Source organism: Trichechus manatus, unplaced genomic scaffold (genome assembly GCF_000243295.1).
Source record: "Trichechus manatus latirostris isolate Lorelei unplaced genomic scaffold, TriManLat1.0 scaffold00063, whole genome shotgun sequence".
Lineage (NCBI taxonomy): Eukaryota > Metazoa > Chordata > Mammalia > Sirenia > Trichechidae > Trichechus > Trichechus manatus.
Genome location: NW_004443999.1, coordinates 7554241 through 7573308, shown reverse-complemented (window position 1 = coordinate 7573308; position 19068 = coordinate 7554241). Strand labels below are relative to the sequence as shown.

At 43.7% G+C, this 19068-nt stretch overlaps 1 protein-coding gene across 1 annotated transcript; it reads right to left on the bottom strand.

Moving 5' to 3' along the window:
• Positions 1-473: 473 nt before the first annotated feature.
• ST8SIA3 (ST8 alpha-N-acetyl-neuraminide alpha-2,8-sialyltransferase 3) lies at positions 474-18192 on the bottom strand. The gene is made up of 5 exons (XM_004379296.1): positions 18189-18192; positions 8411-8948; positions 6983-7105; positions 3828-4385; positions 474-1222 (listed from the first exon to the last, which is right to left on the bottom strand). The coding sequence occupies exons 1-5, from the start codon at positions 18190-18192 to the stop codon at positions 940-942; spliced, it is 1506 nt and encodes a 501-aa protein (XP_004379353.1). The 3' UTR covers positions 474-939.
• Between the last annotated feature and the right edge of the window lie 876 nt (positions 18193-19068).

Sequence of the window (19068 nt, the reverse complement as noted above, 5' to 3'; positions counted from 1 at the left end):
TATCTGTCTCAGGCTCCAAAGATGACTCACTGCCTCTATGTTCTAAGAGAATGCTTGGGTTGGAATTGAGGGAGGCACTAAACCTAGGCTGGAATGCCCTTGCAATTGAGGCAACAGAACTTTTTGCCATAATAGCACGCATGTCAAGAGATGTGATGCCACCTGCAACGCAGGCTATCTTTGTGCTCGTGAAAGATACACTCATGATATGCCATTTACCACAGAGGGACTGCCCTGCTGTCCAATGTCTGCAGGGACTAGTAAGACCTTAAGAAGAGGCATTTCTTATAAAATTAATCATAAGGGGTCCATCATGATTTGCTCAGTTTGTCATGAAACATCAAAATTACCCAGAGCTTTGAACGCATCAGTACAGATACAACACATACAAGCAAAGCTAATTCAATATGATTCCTAGAAAATTATTAAACTCCACGGTGATGGGGCAAGAAGAAAGTTTGCAGAGACAGAAAGAGAAAGGAGAGAGATAGAGAGGAGAGAGAGAGATGCAAACCAGTTTTTAATATTTCCATTCTTAAGAGTCTGATCCCACTGGCAAAAGTGAGATCCTGCCCAAATTGGCCAGAGGCCTATGGTGACCAGGACTGTATCTGAGCAGAGCTGCAGGAACTACAGCCCTAGTCCTAATACAAAATGAGAGGCAGTTTATTGTTAAAATACAAACATGAAAATACTTCAAACCATTTCGTTAGCAGCATAGTTCCAAATGCAACATTCCTTTTATCAATCAAGTCGAGATCATGTGCTAAGTCAGCTAAGACCCTTCAAAGAGCAGTGCAAAAGAGGGAGTGAAGACATCTTTCCTTTTAAATGGCAGACAATCCTTATAAGAGATTCTCTAGGGTTTTATTCTGAAGACTATTCAATTTGATTTGGGGCACTTTTTAAACAGCCATGTGGCACTTTCATGTGGAGTTCTTAGGCACAGTGTGACAGAGTCAGCTTGGTGAGCCCTTCCCCATGCATTCGGTAAAGCAGCTGAAACTCGGCAGGCAGCTGGTGGGACTCCTGCCACTTGGTGGTAAATTTGGTTCCTTTTTTGTCATAGTAATGGTATGGAAGGTCTTCCCTTGTGTTGGGGTCAAATCCAAAAGGCCAAAATCCATACAAGTGGATCTCTTCACATATTGCTGATGCAAGGGTGTACATAAGAATACCTGTGCTCAGCCGTTTGGGCGACAAATGTTTGTTTTTCCAGTACCTGTGGAACAATAAGTACACATAGGTTCAGAGTCCAGGGTTTCACATTTCAATTGGATAAGTCAATATGACTGGGCTGGGAGGTGGATTTGTTTAAGTAACTGAAATAGTACTTGCTTTGAATCTATCTTATAGACCACAAAAAAAACCTCTGGGCAGGACTGGCTACATAATTTGTGGGACCCAGTGTGAAACAAAAATGTGGGCTCTTTGTTGAAAGATTATTAAGAATTTCAATATGGCGACAGCAGAGTATTAAACCAACTGCAGGGCCCTTCTGAGCGTGGGGCCCTTCTGAGCACAAGGGCGTTCTGAGATAGGGGTCTTGTGCAACCGCACAGATAATCTCACACCCTTGAAGCTGGCCCTACTGCTGGGCCTTCCTAAAGAGTGGTGACTCTGACTCAGTGGTGACACCATAGAAGGCCACTGTTGAGAATGACTATACTTCTCATAAATAAAGGATCCTTGAATGCAGTGGAGGTGGTTGTTTAATCTAAGGAGAACTCCTCTGTCACTTCCCTACCTAAACCTAGAATTAAATTCTTCTTCCTGGGTATGGATACTTCCTGGGTGTGGAAACCCTCTTGTAAAAAACTGTATTCCCTACTCCCTCATCTCCTAACTAGGGGTTCCCAAGTTCTTCTTTAGCCTGCAAGGACCTAAGAAAAGTATTTACACACTTTTTGTGTTTAAAGAAAAGCAGCCAAATTATTGTTGTTCCTTCCATACTTAGGTAGTATTCTGAAGCCTTTCTATCTACACTGTCATATATTTGAGACTGCTGTGTGTGTGTGTGTGTGTGTGTGTGTGTGTGTGTGTGTGTGTGTGTGTATCATTGGTTATGCAAGCAGAATTAACTTGTTCATGAATCAGGTTTCTATGGACTGTATTTCTTTCTGGTTTTCATCAAACCAACATGTTTTGTTCAAACCTGAGTGGTTTGGGGCATCACGCCTAACTCCAGGGGCCTTCTGGAAGGCTGGTGGCAGGTAGGCTGCACAGGCCAGTTTCCTGAAGTTTCTAAGCATATGCAATTCCTTCTTCACTACTTTAAGCCTTCAGAGATGGGCCTTTCCCCTTCCAGGTGAAATTAAAATGTTCAATCTTGGTTTTAATATTCTTACCTAAAGCCTTCTGACAATTCTTTTGGCACAAGGAAGCTTACACTGAATAAGAGGGAGGCAAAATGAAGTCAAAAGATCACAGGACAGGGACTCAGGAAACTTGGCTTCTCCTGGTTCTGCCCAATCTGTGCAGTGGCTTTGGGTAAATAACTCCTGCTCTTTGCACTTCAGTTTCCTCATCTTTAAATTTAGGAGACGGGCTACATTACCTCTTGAAAAGGTGACTGTACATCCTGGAAACTGGGACAGTCCCAGTTGATGCCTGATATCTCTGTTGTAATTATCAGTAGTGCCCCTTTCTCTCCAAGAAACAGTTCCAGTTTGGACTATAAATTATGCCTTCACCTCTTGGACACATACCAGTTTATGAGACTAGGATCCCTACTTCTACGGGATGTCAACTAAACTGACCTGACAGTTGGAAGACTTTAGGGGACTACAGGATGGGAATAGTATATTATGCGATAAAAATCTGTAGAATTCCCTGTTTACCAGTCCTTCCAGAGCACATTCTACCTTATAATATCTGGATAGCACGTCAGAACGTTGAGGCTACTTATATAGGGGAAATTAGAGTTGAGGCAATTTGGTTAGCAGATTGAAAGGAAAAAAAAATAGCCTACAATTAATCTTGCTTTATAAAATATCTTGAATTGGGGCTCTGAATTTGGTTGCATATTGGAATCACCTGGGAAGTCATTAAAAAATAACAAATACCTGGACCTCACCAGACCACTTGCATCAGAATCTCTTGAGACAGAGCTGAGGCAAAAGTATTTCTTAAAGCTCCCTAAGTGATTCTAATGTACAGTCAGAATAGAGAATCACCAGACTAGATGAAAATATTGTGTCTCTGGTCAATCTGTCTACTGAATCACAAGAGATCGCAAAGAGCTCATAGAATACTTTTCACATGGTTTTGCACTCAAATCTCAAATTATAAAAGCAAATTAATCAATTTATGATTAATCTAGGGAGTTTGCTAATCTTGGAAATCTAAAAAATACTTAAACATCAAAAAAGGGAAAAATTTAAGTCAATTGCATCTTCTTAAAACACACACACACACACACACACACACACACACACACACACACACACACACTTGATTTCTCTAACTTAGCCACTGGCATTATCGGGACATAGCTATCCATTCAAAAAAAAAAAAAATCTTGCTTTTTGGTGATTTCCATGACTGCTCACTAGGCTTATCTCCAAGGGAGGAGACAGGGAATAGAAAGGGGAGGCTGATGAAATGCTAATCCTTCCATTTGTCACTTGGTTACCTGTTAGGGGTAGAAGACTGAGATTCTTAACTAGAATGACTCATTTATTCATTACAAAACAGAAGTAAGAGTTTGGCCTAAAGTACTAAACTAACCACAACAACTAATTAGATAGCTCCCCTACCCCCCAAGAGATTACAATATTGATTTGCCATCTGGTGGGTATGAGTTAAATGCAATAAAATATACACACCTGTTGACATGTTGCATTATATTTCCAGGCCAAGCCAATTGGACCTTTAACTGACCTCTGTGTTCAACAAAGAAGTCAACTAATGTCCTGGTAACCGTTGCTGAAGTGTGGAAGAAAAATGCAGGGATCCAAAGAATGGCCCCATCGAGCTTTTTTAAACTGAGGAAAAAGTTGTTACGGTCCTGAATGGTCAAAAGATTGTTGTAATATTTTTCCAAGATGCTGGGGTTGAAGGTGGTAAGGTTGGTTTTCCTTCCAACATCTCTCTGGAATGCCTCCGTAGGGGCGAAATTGCAACGGAAAACAAAATCTGATTTATCTATTTCTTGTCCACACTGGCTCCCTGTCAGGATCCCACTATTTCCAACCACAGCACAAATATTATAATGCTTATTCATAATGGGTGACACTTCTGGAAGTAGTGACCGGAAGTTATTGCTAATGGAGAAAACATATTTATGGCTGGAATAATCATAGTGCATCAGTTGTCCGATCCGAACACTATTCTTGGTCAAAGAAAAATTTTTTATTACATCGACATGCTGAAGAATTTCTTGCCTAAAATAAAAAGAAATTCATTAAATGCATCCCATTCAAAAGAATTGATTTTCCATTTTATGTCTTATGCGGTCATTTCATTCAGACAAGAATCTTAGGCTCATTGAACCCAAGAAAGGTTATACATTCATTATAATCGCGGTCTTTGGAGAGAGGGTTGTTTCAGAGTCTACAGACATGTGCTAATCTTTTGGTCAAGTTCTGTATGTAATCCTTTGAGACTTGCAAAGGTTGTAACTTAGTTTTAGTTGCCTTTCCTTGGTTATCTGCTCTACGTGAGCAGATATTTGATCAAGGGGGAGGCATAGGCCAAACTGTGTCAGAAAATACAGGGAAACAATTTACACAAGCCCCAAAGAGCTCACATTAACGCACAAACATTGGTGACTGAGAGTTTGTAACCAGGGACTACTTGTTTGCTATTGGATTGCAGTGTTCAAGGAATATCAGATATCAATGGTGTCCAAACAAGAGCCAAATAGATATGAGTCAGTACAGTATTATCTATTATTAAAATATGAAAATGGTAATAGCAGTGGGTGAAGTTGAATATTTAATAGAAATAAGATGATAATCTCATTAAGATCCTTTGAATAATGAAACAGGGTTATTTTTCCACTTGATTATATAGAAACACAATTTAGTTGGAGAAGTCTAATGCTCGGAAAGAGAGGCTATTATAAATCCTGAAAAAATATATGTTCTAACAATTCAGAGGATAAATAAGGCATGGGTGATATTTAGAACTAATTTTGGGTTGCTTTCATGTTGAGTTTTGAGTAAAATTAAGCATTCTCTCTCAATGTCTCAGCTATTAAAATATTTAAGAGAAACAAGTAGCATATTACTTTGAGGCTAGATTCCCCAACACTAGGAAATCACACTGAACCTCCTGTATCTTTTGCCTAAAATATAGCATGAACGATATTGCATATAATCACTTTACCTGGAATTTTATTTTAAAAAATTACTGCATTCTTGAAAGCATAGAACAATATAAACTGAAATCTTCAACCGAAAACTTTCAAAGTTACCAGTGTTGTTCTTACAAGCTGATGTAAAGGTAAGTTTAAAAGGATGCTGGTAAAAGTGAATGAATAATTACTCAATTAATAGTCTGAAAAGAGGAAAGTTATGAAAAAGAAACATTGCTCTGACTGGTCATTTGGATTATGTGGACTAGTGTGGGAAGAATATCTTTACTGAGTTAGAAATATATTTTGGGGAGGTGTATAATGTGTTTGGAAACCCTGGTAGTGTAGCGGTCAAGTAAGAGCTACAGCTGCTAACCAAAAGGTCAGCAGTTCGAATCCACCAGGTGCTCCTTGGAAACTCTATGGGGCAGTTCTACTCTGTCCTATAGGGTTGCTATGAGTCAGAAATTGACTTGACGGCAGTGGGTTTGGGTTTTTTTTTTTTTTTTGTTGTTATAATGTGTTCTACCTGTGAAAGTTTTCCATGTTGTCTGTAAAATTAATATTGGGTTAAAAACCTGGAAGTTGAAAAAGGACTTTTAGGCTTTTAGAATTAATCAATTATTTTTACGGACTAATTTCTAATTATACATTGTTTTGAAAATTTTAATCATATCCACATAACTGTAGGCCACCTTTTCAAGTAAACAACATTCTCATGACACCATGGATATCTACTGAATTTGTTTTAACTCTACTAGTAGATTAAACTTAAAAAAGAGAGAGAGCAATAGCTAGAAATGCTATGACCCCATCACATCCCCTAAATATAGTGGTTTGTAAAATAAGTATTCACACCCCTAATGAATACACTAGATGGCTCACATTCCATTTAGCGGTATAACAGTCCCACCAAGAAGGAGTAACAATTTATCTCCGGTTGCTAAGAGCTAAGAGTGGATCTAAATCACTAAGGAGAATAAATAAATTAGAATACATCTTATCCTCTTCCCCCTACCCCCCTCAAAAAAACAAAACAAACTCCTTCATATATAAAACGAGGCTACGACCAGACATAAGTAGTAAGAATGATGATGGGTAGCATATTGAAAAGTTAAAACCTGCAAAGCCATAATGAAAACACAGGCAAAACCAAAACGAAACCAAACTTAAATATCTGCATATATTTGGGCCAAGGTTTTCACTAGGAATTTGATGGAGACAAATTATGGTATTTTCTGTGTGCTTCAATGAGATAATATCATTTTAATATATATATTTTAAAAATTTCAGCAGGGGAATGAAAATGCATTGGGTGGTCTTTTTGCCATTAACCCCTCCCTCATTTTTTTTTTTTTCTTAATAGGTGATGTTGGCAGTCTTGCCAACGTGTTAACTCTGAATCACGGCCCACCATTAAGCTCTAGGTAGGGAGGGTTTTTTTTTTAATTCAAATTGGTCGTCCTGTTTTCTTTTTATGAGAGGGCACTATAGTGACAACATTGGTTACCAATCAGAGGGTTGTGCAGTCAGGCCAACCCAAGAACACAGTGCAAATACCTCTGCAGAGGGAGAGAAGACAGAATTTTGTTGTTTCGGATTTTTAAATTTTTTTCGTTTTGTTTTGCTTTTTGATTTCCAGAATTCAAAAGCAACGTTTTGGATCTTTTCCCCCTATCCTACCTTTGGTGTAAAAACGCTGTCCGATTAAATGTCCACTTAGAAGGTTTCTCTTGGAGTTCTTGGGTCAGAGAATTCGTAATGGGCACAAATGACGGGTCTAGAAACTTCAGCGCAAATTGTGACCTGGACAGGAGCGTGAGTACACAGACAAACGTGGTGGCCTCAGCTCGGAAAGCCGAGGCAGCCATTAGAGTGCAATCAGCTGGGGGACGGAGTAAGTTGGCTCCATCCCGCCCCAGGGCCCCCCTGCACTCGGCCCAATCTCGGCTCCCCACACACCCCGGGGAGGAAGAAAGACTCTTGGGAAATCCGTCTCCATTGTCCATTCCCGGGGAGCGGGAGCAACCATAAAATGGCCGTCTCTCGGAGAGCAGGGGCGGGAGCGGGGAGAGCGGCTGAAGCCGATGGACCGCGAGGACCAGAGTCAGCACCGCGGACAGCGGCAGCGCCTGCCCGACCCGCGCCGCCCTATCGCCCCTGGTGAATTGATTTTTGGAAATAGAGCAGAGATAACGGAGATCCAAGGGAAGGCTTGGGTGGCTCCTGACTTAACCTCTTCCTTCCAGAGCCTAAGTCTGCTTTCACTCCCTGTCCCGTGGCTAGGGATCCCGGAGGCCGCCGGCCAGCTCAGTTCTTCTGCCTCATTTGGGGATGCTCTGTGTTCCGTATCCCTGGCCTGGCTGGGACCACAGGTTGCAGTTTGTATTTGCCACCACCCCTCGGGAGGCCCTGCTGGGAGAGCTTCTTGGGTCACTGGTAGGGGCGGGACTCTGGATGAGCTACGCCAAGCTGCGCCTGGCGCCTTCCCACGCCGGCCCCGCGCCCGGTGGGTGACTTCGACCTGTGGCGAGGGTAGGCGGCCCTTAGAAGGCTCTCTTCCCGCAGGGGCGGGGGATTACAGAAATCCCGGAAAGGAGGGAGGCGGCGGGAGTGGGTAGAGGGAGAACTGCCTGGGGCTTCAGAAGAATAAACCCGCGCATCCCTTGATGGGTGGGGGAGAGAGGAGAGGAGGAGAGTGTGAGGGGGGCCGGCGCCTGCGCCATTAAACTGCCCTGGGCTGCCCGGAGCCTGGCCGTCACGTCAGCAGACAGGGCGCAGGGCAGGCGCTCACCCCACGCATGTCCACCCCTCCCCCACCTCTCTCCCTCAACCACCCTTCTCCTTAAACCCTCCCCTCGTTTTTGAAATGGTGAGAAGGGATGCCGAAGAAGAACACGAGAAATGCGATCACATCGATTAGGAAGACAGCTTTAGGGGCTCTGGGTTAAAAAATAAAGGGGAGGGGGAAGGGAGAATCCGAGAGAGGAGTGGAAGGACCACGCAGTTATCCCGCCCCGAGTATCTTGGAGAAGCTCAGACCCCCCCCCCCGATCTCCCCTCTCCATATACCAGATCCTCAAGGGCGCTCAGATCGAGGCCCGCACTCACCGGAATCCCGCGTGGAACATGTACATTCGGGGCGCCCCCGGGTTGGCGTACTTGGGAGTGGTGAAGATGTTCTCCTTTTTCAGGGACACGTAGCTGATAAGCGATAAAATCAGCAGGGCAACGCTGAGCATGACCAGCCCCAGCACACTGGCGACCCGGGCCATTTTGCAATTTCTCATCCCGGGCTGAGCTGGGATCAGGGAAACCGGGGCAATCGGTCCATTGAGCGGCCAGCGACTTGCTGGCGTGTGCGCGCGGGTGTGCGTGTGTGTGTGAGTGTGAGTGTGCGCGCGCGTGTGAGCGTGTGGCGGGGGAGGGGACCGGAGCAGGGGGGCCGCGGAGGGCCCGGGGGGAGGTAGACAGGAGCCCCGGGGAGAAGCCGGACCCCGAAAGAAGGGGCGCACGGGCCGGGAAGCTGAGCAGGAAGATGGAGGGGCTGCGTGGCGGCGTGGCGAGGGAGCGCTGTGCGCTGTGCGTCCCCAGCGCCGGCTCAGGCTCCCCTGCGCGTTTCCAGTGAGGCTGCCATCTCCTCCGCCGCCTGAAAGATAAATGTGATCAGAACAATGGTACAGTTCGATCTAAGCACAGGATTTAATTAATGAACTCTAATCTCCCAAATAACCGGGGGAGGGAGCAAAGGGAGGCGGCGGAGGGAAGGAGGGAGGAGAAGCAAAGCTAGAAGGCTGCAGCCCACGCTGATGGCGGTCTCCCCGGCTGAGGGTGCAGACGAGGAGGTGGCTGTAGGGAGATATATGACAAAACTTAGTTTAATGGACCACTCATTACTTTATAAATGTATCACGGAATAGGGAGATAAATAACTGGATTTGCTGCCCTGGAGGAGAAACCACCAGCTGGGTGCTTCTCAGAGGCAGGAAAGTGGTTTTAGGAAGACAGACGTTTAAAAGTTGCTCTGTCACCACTGAGACACCGCCTTAGGACCCGCGGGGCAGTACCAGCCCCCGCACCCCAGTAAGGAAGCCCCAGATTTGGCTGGGAATTTCCTAGAAAGCCTCCCCTGTCTGGCCCCTACCCCCACCACATACTTCACTTCTCTCAAAAAGGTGGATAAACCGACCAAACCCATTACCACAGAGTCATTCCAACTCGTGGTGACCCCATTTGTTACAGAGTAGAACCACTCCATAAGGTTTTCTTGGCTAGAATCTTTATGGCAAAAGATTGCCAGGCTTTTCTTCTGTGGTACTGCTGGGGGGGTTTCAACTGCCAACCATTGGGTTAGCCTTTAGGTTAATAGTCCAGTGCAAATCACTTGAGCTACCCAGAGACCTTTTAAAAGGTGGGTAGCCCTCGCAAAAGAACCCTGGAGGTGCAGTGGTTAAGCACTCAGTTGCTAAAGATTGGTGGTTTGAACCCACCAGCCACTCAGAATGGAAAGATGAGGCAGTCTGCTTCCACAAAGATTATAGCCTTGGGAACCCTATGAGGCAGTTCTACTCTGTCCTTTGGGGTTGCTAGGAGTCTGAATCAACTCGATGGCAATGGGTTAGCCCTAGCAAAGTTGTGAGGTGAGCTATGAGTGTGGAGGGCCTGGTTCACCCTGCCTTGTCCCCTGCTGGGGCCTGGCTCCATGTACCCAGCAGGTGGCCATTGTGTTTGCCCCTGAGTTGATCAGGGCTGTGGGAGTCAGCCCTGGTGTAAGTCTCTTTTGCTCACTTTTTTGACCCATTCCTGGAGCTAGGCCTCTGTGATGGGCCACCTAACTTAGTCCTGAGATGCCCAGAAGCTGAGGGCATTAAACCACATTTATTATAAATACACAGAACTGTCTTTTGAAGGAGCGTAAAGAACCAGGCAAGAGAGGCTCCCTCTGAGGGTGAGAGGAAAGCTCACATTTCCCTGTCTAAAAACTCTCTGTATTGCTTGACCTTAAATTTGTTTTTAGCATATTCACATTGTCATGGATTGAATTGTGTCCCCCAAAAATATTTGTCAACTTGGCTAATCCATGATTCCCAGTACTGTGTGATTGACTGTCCACCATTTTGTCACCTGATGTGATTTTCCTATGTGTAGTAAATCTCACCTCTATGATGTTAGTGATGTGGGATTGTCAGCAGTTATGTTAATGAGGCAGGACCCAATCTACAGGATTAGGTTGTCTCTTAAATCAATCTATTTTGAGATATAAAAGAGAGAAGCGAGCAGAGAGACAGGGGGACCTCATACCACCAAGAAAGCAGTGCCGGTAGCAGAGTACATCCTTTGGACCCCGGGTCACTGTGCCTGAGGAGAAGCTCCTAGACCAGGGGAAGATTGATGACAAGGACCTTCCCCCAGAGCCAACAGAGAGAGAAAGCCTTCCCCTGAAGCTGGCGCCCTGAATTTGGACTTCTGGCCAACTAGACTGTAGAGAATAAATTTCTCTTTGTTAAAGCCATCCACTTGTGGTATTTCTGTTGTAGCAGCACTAGATAACTAAGACACACATGTTACCTATTGTTCTATCAATTGGCAGTGAAATAAAACCATCTTCAGTTGAGCTGCTGGGTGCTTAGAGGAAATTCACATGTTTCTTTAGCTCTATCCTTTGCAATTAGCTTATGGCCCCTTCATCCTAACTGTATCCTTGCTTTGGTTCTCTCAAGCCTAGTCAGTAAGCACTAATGAAAAAAGAAGGAGGTGAGAAGTTGGCCTTAGAGAACTTATCCAACAAAGGAAGTTAAGATATTCCAAGGTGGTTATGACTTTTTTCTTCCCTGTGCTTCTCGTCTTATGGACTTCTGTGGACCTGATGTTATGGTTTATCTCTGGGCTGTAGTTCCTCAAAGGTGTGTGCTCCTGTGCTGTAAGCTTCTTGTGAGCAAGGATCACGTCTTCTTCCTCCTTGTTTTCACATAGTGGCCAGGATATTGTCTCAAGTATTTGTTATGTGCTGTCAAATCGATTTCAACTCCTAGTGACTGTAATCTTTATGGGAGCCGATCATCAGGTCTTTCTTCTGAGGAGCTGCTAGGTGGGTTCAAACCGCCAACTTTTCAGTTAGCAGCCAAGCACTTAATGGTTACTCCATCAGGGCTCATTGATAGAGGAGGTAGAGGGCATGCTTAATATATGAGGATCGACTAAGCTCCAATGTGAAACACACCAGGCTGGGTCCAATGACAAAGGGGGTAATTTTGTACCCACTGAAGACATTCCCACTAAAATCTAGAAATGTGAGGCTTACTTTATTATTTAAAAATTAATTTTCTGGGCTCGGGGCAGCAGGAAGTGGGGAGTTATTGCTTAATGAGTACTGAGTTTCCGTTTGGGGTGATGAAAAAGTTTTGGAAATAGATAGTAGTGATGGTTGCACAACATGGTGAATGTCATTAATGTCACTGAACTGTACACTGAAAAATGGCTGAAATGGCAAATTTTATGTTACAGGTATTTTACCATAATAAAAATTAATTACTGAAAAAATTAATCTTCAGAAAAGATTGCGTGTCTGCACGTGATGAATACTTGAACTATATTTTTTGAATAAGTACTATAGCATATTTTCTGAAAAAGAGGCGATCATATTAATATGTTGTAAAATGCCAAAAGAGTAAGATCTCATGAGAGCTATCCAGAAATTACACATGTGATGGCGCTGGAAAAATTCTTCTTGAACAAGAATTCAGGGGACTTAACTCACGGAGAGTCAGTCCAGGGAAATGGTTTATGCCTTCAGGCTGCAAAACCAGGCAGCCCCAAGTTCAAAAGCTTACTCTGTGTGACAGTGGGGAAGTTGTCAACCTCTCTGGTTCAGGCTCCTCATTTGCAGAACCAGGATAAAAACCCCTCGTGGTTTTGGGGAAGAATTAAACAGGACATGCAAAGGCCTTTGCACTGGGCATGATCTGTATTAAGCAGTAAATAAATATGAGCTAAATGGCTTGGTCAAGTTACTTAGAACCTTTTTCTGACCCCCAAAATGTCCCAGTACAGAACGCATAGGAAAGAATGTACACGGGTGAGGCATTTTCCTACAGAGAATGGCAAAGATCAAGAAGTTCTTCAGTTCCTTTTGTAAAACAGCATTATGGGCTTTCCTGGTACACATGATACAGACTTACTCTGCCCGTATTTAAAAATTGATATATTGCTTATGCTTAGCACACCGCTGCCAACCTTCTAAACAAAAGTCCAAGTAGGATGATTCCCACATTGCGTATTCATCACTGATATAAAGGGACCACATCAGCCAGAAAACAAAAGGTGGGCAGGAACCCTTGCCACATGTGCCAGGCCTATAGGGGAAAACGGATTGCTTAGTAACTACCTGGCGATGTCGCTTCAAAGCACAACTGCAGCTACTGGCTAAGGGATTTTTCGGAACCGAGGTTATAGCTATTTAGTAAATTAAGAAATAATTAAGATCTTTTTTTACAAAATATCACTTACCAAATTTCATTGGAAATCACACACGTGTGGAAGTATAGGAGGGTGAAAACAAGATCTACAGAAACAGAAGACCCTCTGATTTAATGTTATCTAGGGAAAGTGTTCTTTTGGACCCAGGTACTTCCCTTCTCCCCTGCCCCCTAATAGTGCTTACCTCTTGCAAACATGACTCTGTTGCCCTGCAGAATCTCTCCCCAACCCATACCTTTCAAGAGTAATTTCTAGGCATCTCTTGGATGGACAGGATGGTGCCTTTTGTTAGAAACATCATCATTCACTCACTCACTCATTCATTCATCCATTTATTTCTGTTTTCTTCCATCAATTCATTAAATAAAACATCTTTGTTGTCAGACACCATGCTAGGCAGACTCTGGGGTTGTAAAATCACCCCTGTCCTCCAAATCCTATGATCATGTAGGGGAGACATAAAAATAATGGCAGTACTCTGTAAAGAGCTCAGCAAAGAGGACCAATGAGAAACAGGGCGGCCAGCAGGGAAGCAACCACCTCTGCTAAGGTTTTGCGGGGTTCTTCACAGAGGGCAACATTTGAGCTGGGTTTTAAGGCATGAGTACGGTTTATTTGGTTTAAAATAAGGAAAAGCGTGCATCAGGGTTGTATCCTTTCACCATACCTATTCAGTCTGTACGCTGACCAAATAATCCGAGAAACTGGACTACGTGAAGAAGAATGTGGCATCAGGATTGGAGGAAGACTAATTAAAAACCTGCAATATGCAGATGACACAACCTTGCTTGCCGAAAGTGAAGAGGACTTGAAGCACTTACTGATGAAGACCAAAAACCACAGCCTTCAGTATGGATTACACCTCAACATAAAGAAAACAAAAATCCTCACAACTGGACCAATAAGCAACATCACGATAAACGGAGAAAATATTGAAGTTGTCAAGGATTTCATTTTACTCGGATCCACAATCAATGCCCAAGGAAGCAGCAGTCAAGAAATCAAACGACACATTGCACTGGGCAAATGTGCTGCAAAAGACCTCTTTAAAGAGTTAAAAATCAAAGATGTTACTTTGAGGACTAAGGTACGCCTGACCACAGCCATGATATTTTCAATTACCTCACGAATGTGAAAACTGGAAAATGAATAAGAAAGACCAAGAAGAATTGATATCTTTGAATTATGGCATTGGTGAAGAACACTGAATATACCACAGGCTGCCAGAAGAACGAACAAATCTGTCTTGAGAGAAGTACAGCCAGAATGCTCCTGAGAGGCGAGAATGGCAAGACTTCGTCTCGTGTACTTTGGACATGTTATCAGGAGTGACCAATTCCTGGAGAAGGACATCATGCTTGGTAAAGTAGAGGGTCAGTGAAAAAGAGGAAGACCCCCATTGAGCTGGATTGACACAGTGGCTGCAACAAGGGGCTCAAGCATTACAGCGATTGTAAGGATGGTGCAGGACCGGGCAGTGTTTTGTTCTGTTGTATATTGGGTCACTATGGAGTCGGAACCGACTCTACATCACCTAATAACAACAATAACAGTGTTCATTACCAGTCGCCATCCAGTCAATTTCAACTCATTTGTCAAATGGATAACGTGCTCAGCTGCTAACCAAAGAATTAGAGGTTAAATCCACCCAGAGGCTCTTGGAAGAAACTCCTGGTGATCTACTTCTGAAAAAATCAGCTATTGAAAACCCTGTGGAGCACAGTTCTAAACTGACACTCATGGAGTCATCATAAGTTGGAATTGACTTGATGACACAATTCAGTAGGTAGAGAAGTTAAAAAGGATGTTCCAGGAAGAGGGAAGACTAGGTACAGAGGCCTGGAGGTAGGGAAGATTATAATGGGTTTGGGGAACACCAGAGGGTATGAGGGGGCTGACACAAAAGGAGAAGAGCCTAGAAAGGATGTTGGGAACAGACTGTGGGAAGAGGATGCATGTCCTGTATGACGTGCTAAGGAGTTGGCCTGTATCCTCCAGGGACTACTTAGAACTGCCCAAAGTTTTTAGAGGAATGACTAAATTTGAATTGCACTGAGTGGACATGGAGGCAGCTGGAGTCTGGTCCATGGGGGATGGAAACATCGACTGCTCATACCAACATCAGCTGATGTGTCCAGGGGCCCACATGCTAGTCCATATGCTAGAAGCCCCACTGCCCCTTAATTTATCAGTGAACCAATTGACCCTTTTCTTACACAAGGCACTCCTGAATAAGGGATCAGAAATCTAACTTTTGGGAAGGCAATGTCCCATTCCAGACGACATGGAGATCATGGTGCTGGGGGAAGCCCATAGGGAAACTGCTCTTTGGGTGCATGGGACCCGAGTTCTTTCCGTATATGATTGCCTGATTTCCTAGTGTCTAATCAGTCTTGCGGAAACCTTGGTGGTGTAGTGGTTAAGTACTACAGCTGCTAACCAAAATGTTGGCAGTTCGAATCCACCAGGTGCCCCTTGGAAACTCTATGGGGCGTTCTACTCTGCCCTATAGGGTCGCTGTGAGTTGGAATCGACTTGATGGTAATGGGTAAATCAGTCTTGAGCCTTGGTGGCGCAATGGTTAAGCAATCTGCTACTAACTGAAAGATCCTTGGTTCGAACTCTACAGCTGCTCTGCAGGAGAAATATGTGGCAGTCTGCTTCTGTAAAGATTACAGCCTTGGAAACTCTGTTGGGCAGTTCTACCCTGTCCTATAGGATTGTTAGATCTCTAGTTGCCATTGAGTTAACTGTATATACCAGCCACTTTTTATGCCTCTGGACCTCAGAGGTAAGGCGTTATTCCGGTTCTAATGCATTGAGTGTCAAGGTGGGTCCCTTTTGAAATGCTTGCGTGAAGTTCAGCAGAGTTGGAGCCTTATTGTTGTGTAGGTTGAGGATTCTATTAGGTGATGCTTCCTAGATGTGTTAGTTTTGTAAACTTCTGCCTTACCTCTCTTTATTTCCTTTATTTCTGTGAGATAAGATTTGCAAGCATAATTATGACTTTCTTGTGTGATAGGTAGGGAGCCCTGATGGGTTTGTTTTGATTTTTCTGTGTCATATATGGAAAACCAGAGGTTCCCCATGTAACCTAATGGAAAAGTGCCTGCAATAAATTATTTATATAGCTCTGATTGGTATATTGTCATACTACAGATCAGTGGTGCCACAGTGCCACTCGCCTCATTGGTGGCTTGTATTAGCAGATCATATTTCTGAAAATTCATGTTACCAACAAGGAATTTAAACACACTCAATTAGTAAACATGCATTCCAAAACTGAAAACATATGCCATAAAAAAAAAAATTAAGGAGAAAAAATGTAGTAATGAGAAGGCTATGAGTCAGAATTGACTTGACAGCAATGGGTTTGGTTTTTCGTTTAATCAGTCTTGCCACTGAGGAAAGATCTTGGGATCCTTGGAGCTTCCAGCCTCCCTATTTTCCGTAGAAGGTAAACACTTGATGAGTTTAGAGGTGGGAGAACTCACTGTGGTCAAATAAAACTTCATGAAAGATCTCAGCTGGAGCTGAGACTGGAAAAATGCATGGAGTTTTCACAGATGGAGATGATACGAGAGGGCAAGGTGGGCAGAGGCCACTAGGCTGAACAGAGGTGTGGAGGCCAACGAGGAAAAGGCATGCTGGGGCCCAGAATAGACAAGCCCCCACGGAGGAAAGTAAAACTAACCGAGATGTATAGAGCACTTCTTACGTGCCAGGGGCTTTTTGTACATTATCTGTGGTCTTCGCCCTGATCTTACTAGGAACGTATAATTATTATCATTTTATAGCTGAAGACATTGATGTTAAGGGAGGTTAAGGACTTGTCAAAGGCAAAGTCTCTCTGGCTCTAAATCGCACCATTCCCACTATTCCATGCTGCTTTTAAGCCAGTACTGAGACAGAGAGCTAGAAATGTGTGCAGGGCCAGGAAGTTTGAAAGCATGACCCTTCCGGCAGTGAGAACCATATAATAATAATAATAATATCTAACATTTTTTGCACACCTGCTATATACTGGGCGTTATACTAGGCATTTTACATCACTCATTGTCTTCAATCTCTATTCCATCCCTCTGAGAATATGTTGACTACCATCATTTCAAGAATGAAGACACTGAGGCTCAGAGATGTTAAATAACTTGCCAAGGTCACACAGCCAGTGTATTTCAGAAGAGGATTTGGCTCCGATGTGTCCCGTTGGTATTCCAGGGCCCAGAGGAAGAGGCAATTCAACCTTCTCCCTCAGTATTTGTGTCGTCATTCTTCCTGAGCAAGGCAGTACCCACTGGCCTGTTTGAATAAATCACTTAATCACAAGGGTAGGGGAGTGGGGGAAACCAGGAAAAGACCAGAGTGGCGTATCTGAAAAGCTGTGACCTGCCCTGGGGCTGGGAGAAGGCTGGGGATTGCTGGAGCGTGTAGAGGGAGAGCAGCCACCCTGAAGGGACAGCCCGAGTCCCACAGAGCCTCTGCAGCTGAGACAGAGTTTTATTACCATTGAATCCCTTAGTGCCAGTGCAGCACGCAGCACAGACGACACTCAGTGTGAAAAGAAGGCAGCACTTCCCTCTTTATATCTTACCTGAGCTCCAGGCCAGGGAGAAGGTCAGCTGCAGTAGACTGACGAAGAAGCTCACCTGGCTTGATTGGAATGGATGGGCTGACTTGCCTATAAAAAGCTTAATTAAGTTATTAGATTAAGTTAGATGAATATGAACACTTGCACACAATATAAAATATAAAATATAGAAAGGATGCACTGTGAATAATCAACCTCCCTCCCACTCTTATCTCCCAGGGCTGCAGTTACCCTCCCTGGAGACAGCTACCGTGGCCATCCGGTGAATCGCTACGCATCCCCAGGCATATGAGTACGTATTTACTTTTCAAACATAAACTGAGACCAGTTTGAAAAGATATTTATTTCAAGGTTTTTTGTCTGTGTCTCTACAAAATGCGTTTTGCATAGACTTTTGACATCTCCGATGTTTGCAATGATTACATTTTCTTGATGCTAAGGAATTACTCATTTTGTGCCTACAGATGAATGCCCTTCTTAAAGCACAGTGAAACATCTCTATGTGAAGGGAATACAAAAGCTTCAGATAGTCTTCTCCTCTTCATTGAATAAATAAAATACATTTGGAAAGTGTCTGAAGGCTTTTTGCCGTCCAGTCCCTAGGAAATTGTTTGGAAGGAGCTATTATGTTCAATTGTGTTCACCTCCCTGGTCCTTGCATAGGATTATGACTTTTCAGATGTCTGTGATGATTATTTTTTTCTAGAAGCTAAGGTATTATACTTGGAAAAGCTACTTAAAAAAATAATCTTACAGCTAAGTTTTAAGCCATTCTTATGCCTATTGTGTCTCTTTATTGAGATGGCTGTGGTTATGGGAACTCACCCATGGTTCGAGCAGCTGCAATAACATTACCTAGGAAGTGTCAGGGGAGGCGTTTTTTAAAAAAAATCTAATTTTAGCCTTCATTTTGAGTTTTTGAGCAATTTTTGTACCTTGTGCTTCTGAAACTGTAACTCAACAACATATCTTTGAGTGCGGGAAAAAGTACCACTTTTTTTTCCCTTGGTTTGTGCACTGTTATAATAGTATAAAAATGGTAAAATTTCAGTGTGATTTTAAAGCCTGCACTGCCATTTGCTGATTTATTGATAGATACTGCTTTCACAGAGGAAATGGTAGGACTGTTGAAGGATGGGAGCCCTGGTGGCGCAGTGGTTAAGAGCTTGGCTGCTAACCAAAAGGTTGGCAGTTCAAATCCACCAGGTGCTCCTTGGAAACCCTATGGGGCAGTTCTACTCTGTCCTATAGAGTTGCTGTGAGTTGGAATTGACTCGATGGCAATCGGTTTGATTTTTGTTGTTGTTGAAGGATGATTGTTAAACATCCCCTTTCCTGGGCTCCAGACCCCAAACCCAAACCAAACCAAACCTATTGCCATTGAATCTATTCTGACTCATGGTGACCCCAAGTGTGTCAGAGTAGAACTGTGCTCCATTGCATTTTCAGTGGCTGTGATGTATGGAAGTAGATTGCCAGGTCTTTCTACCACAGCAGTACTGGGTAGATTGGAACTGCCAACCTTTCGGCTACATAACAGAGTGCAAACCATTTGCACAACCTGGGGACCTGGAATCCAGGCCCTAGTTTTCCCTAATCATAAACAGATGCTTCTAGCTGAGATTTCTTGTGTTTTGTTTACAGGGAATTCACCGAGGTAAGAGGTCACTGGACTTCTAATATTGAAAAACTCAGTCTCAGGAGG

Excerpts from the sequence above, each read along its gene's own strand:
- ST8SIA3 (XM_004379296.1), bottom strand. Across the intron at positions 4,386-6,982 it reads ACAGCGTTTTTACACCAAAG|GCAAGAAATTCTTCAGCATG; the intron begins GTAGGATAGGGG and ends TTTTTATTTTAG. Across the intron at positions 1,223-3,827 it reads ATAATGCAACATGTCAACAG|GTACTGGAAAAACAAACATT; the intron begins GTGTGTATATTT and ends ATTGTTCCACAG.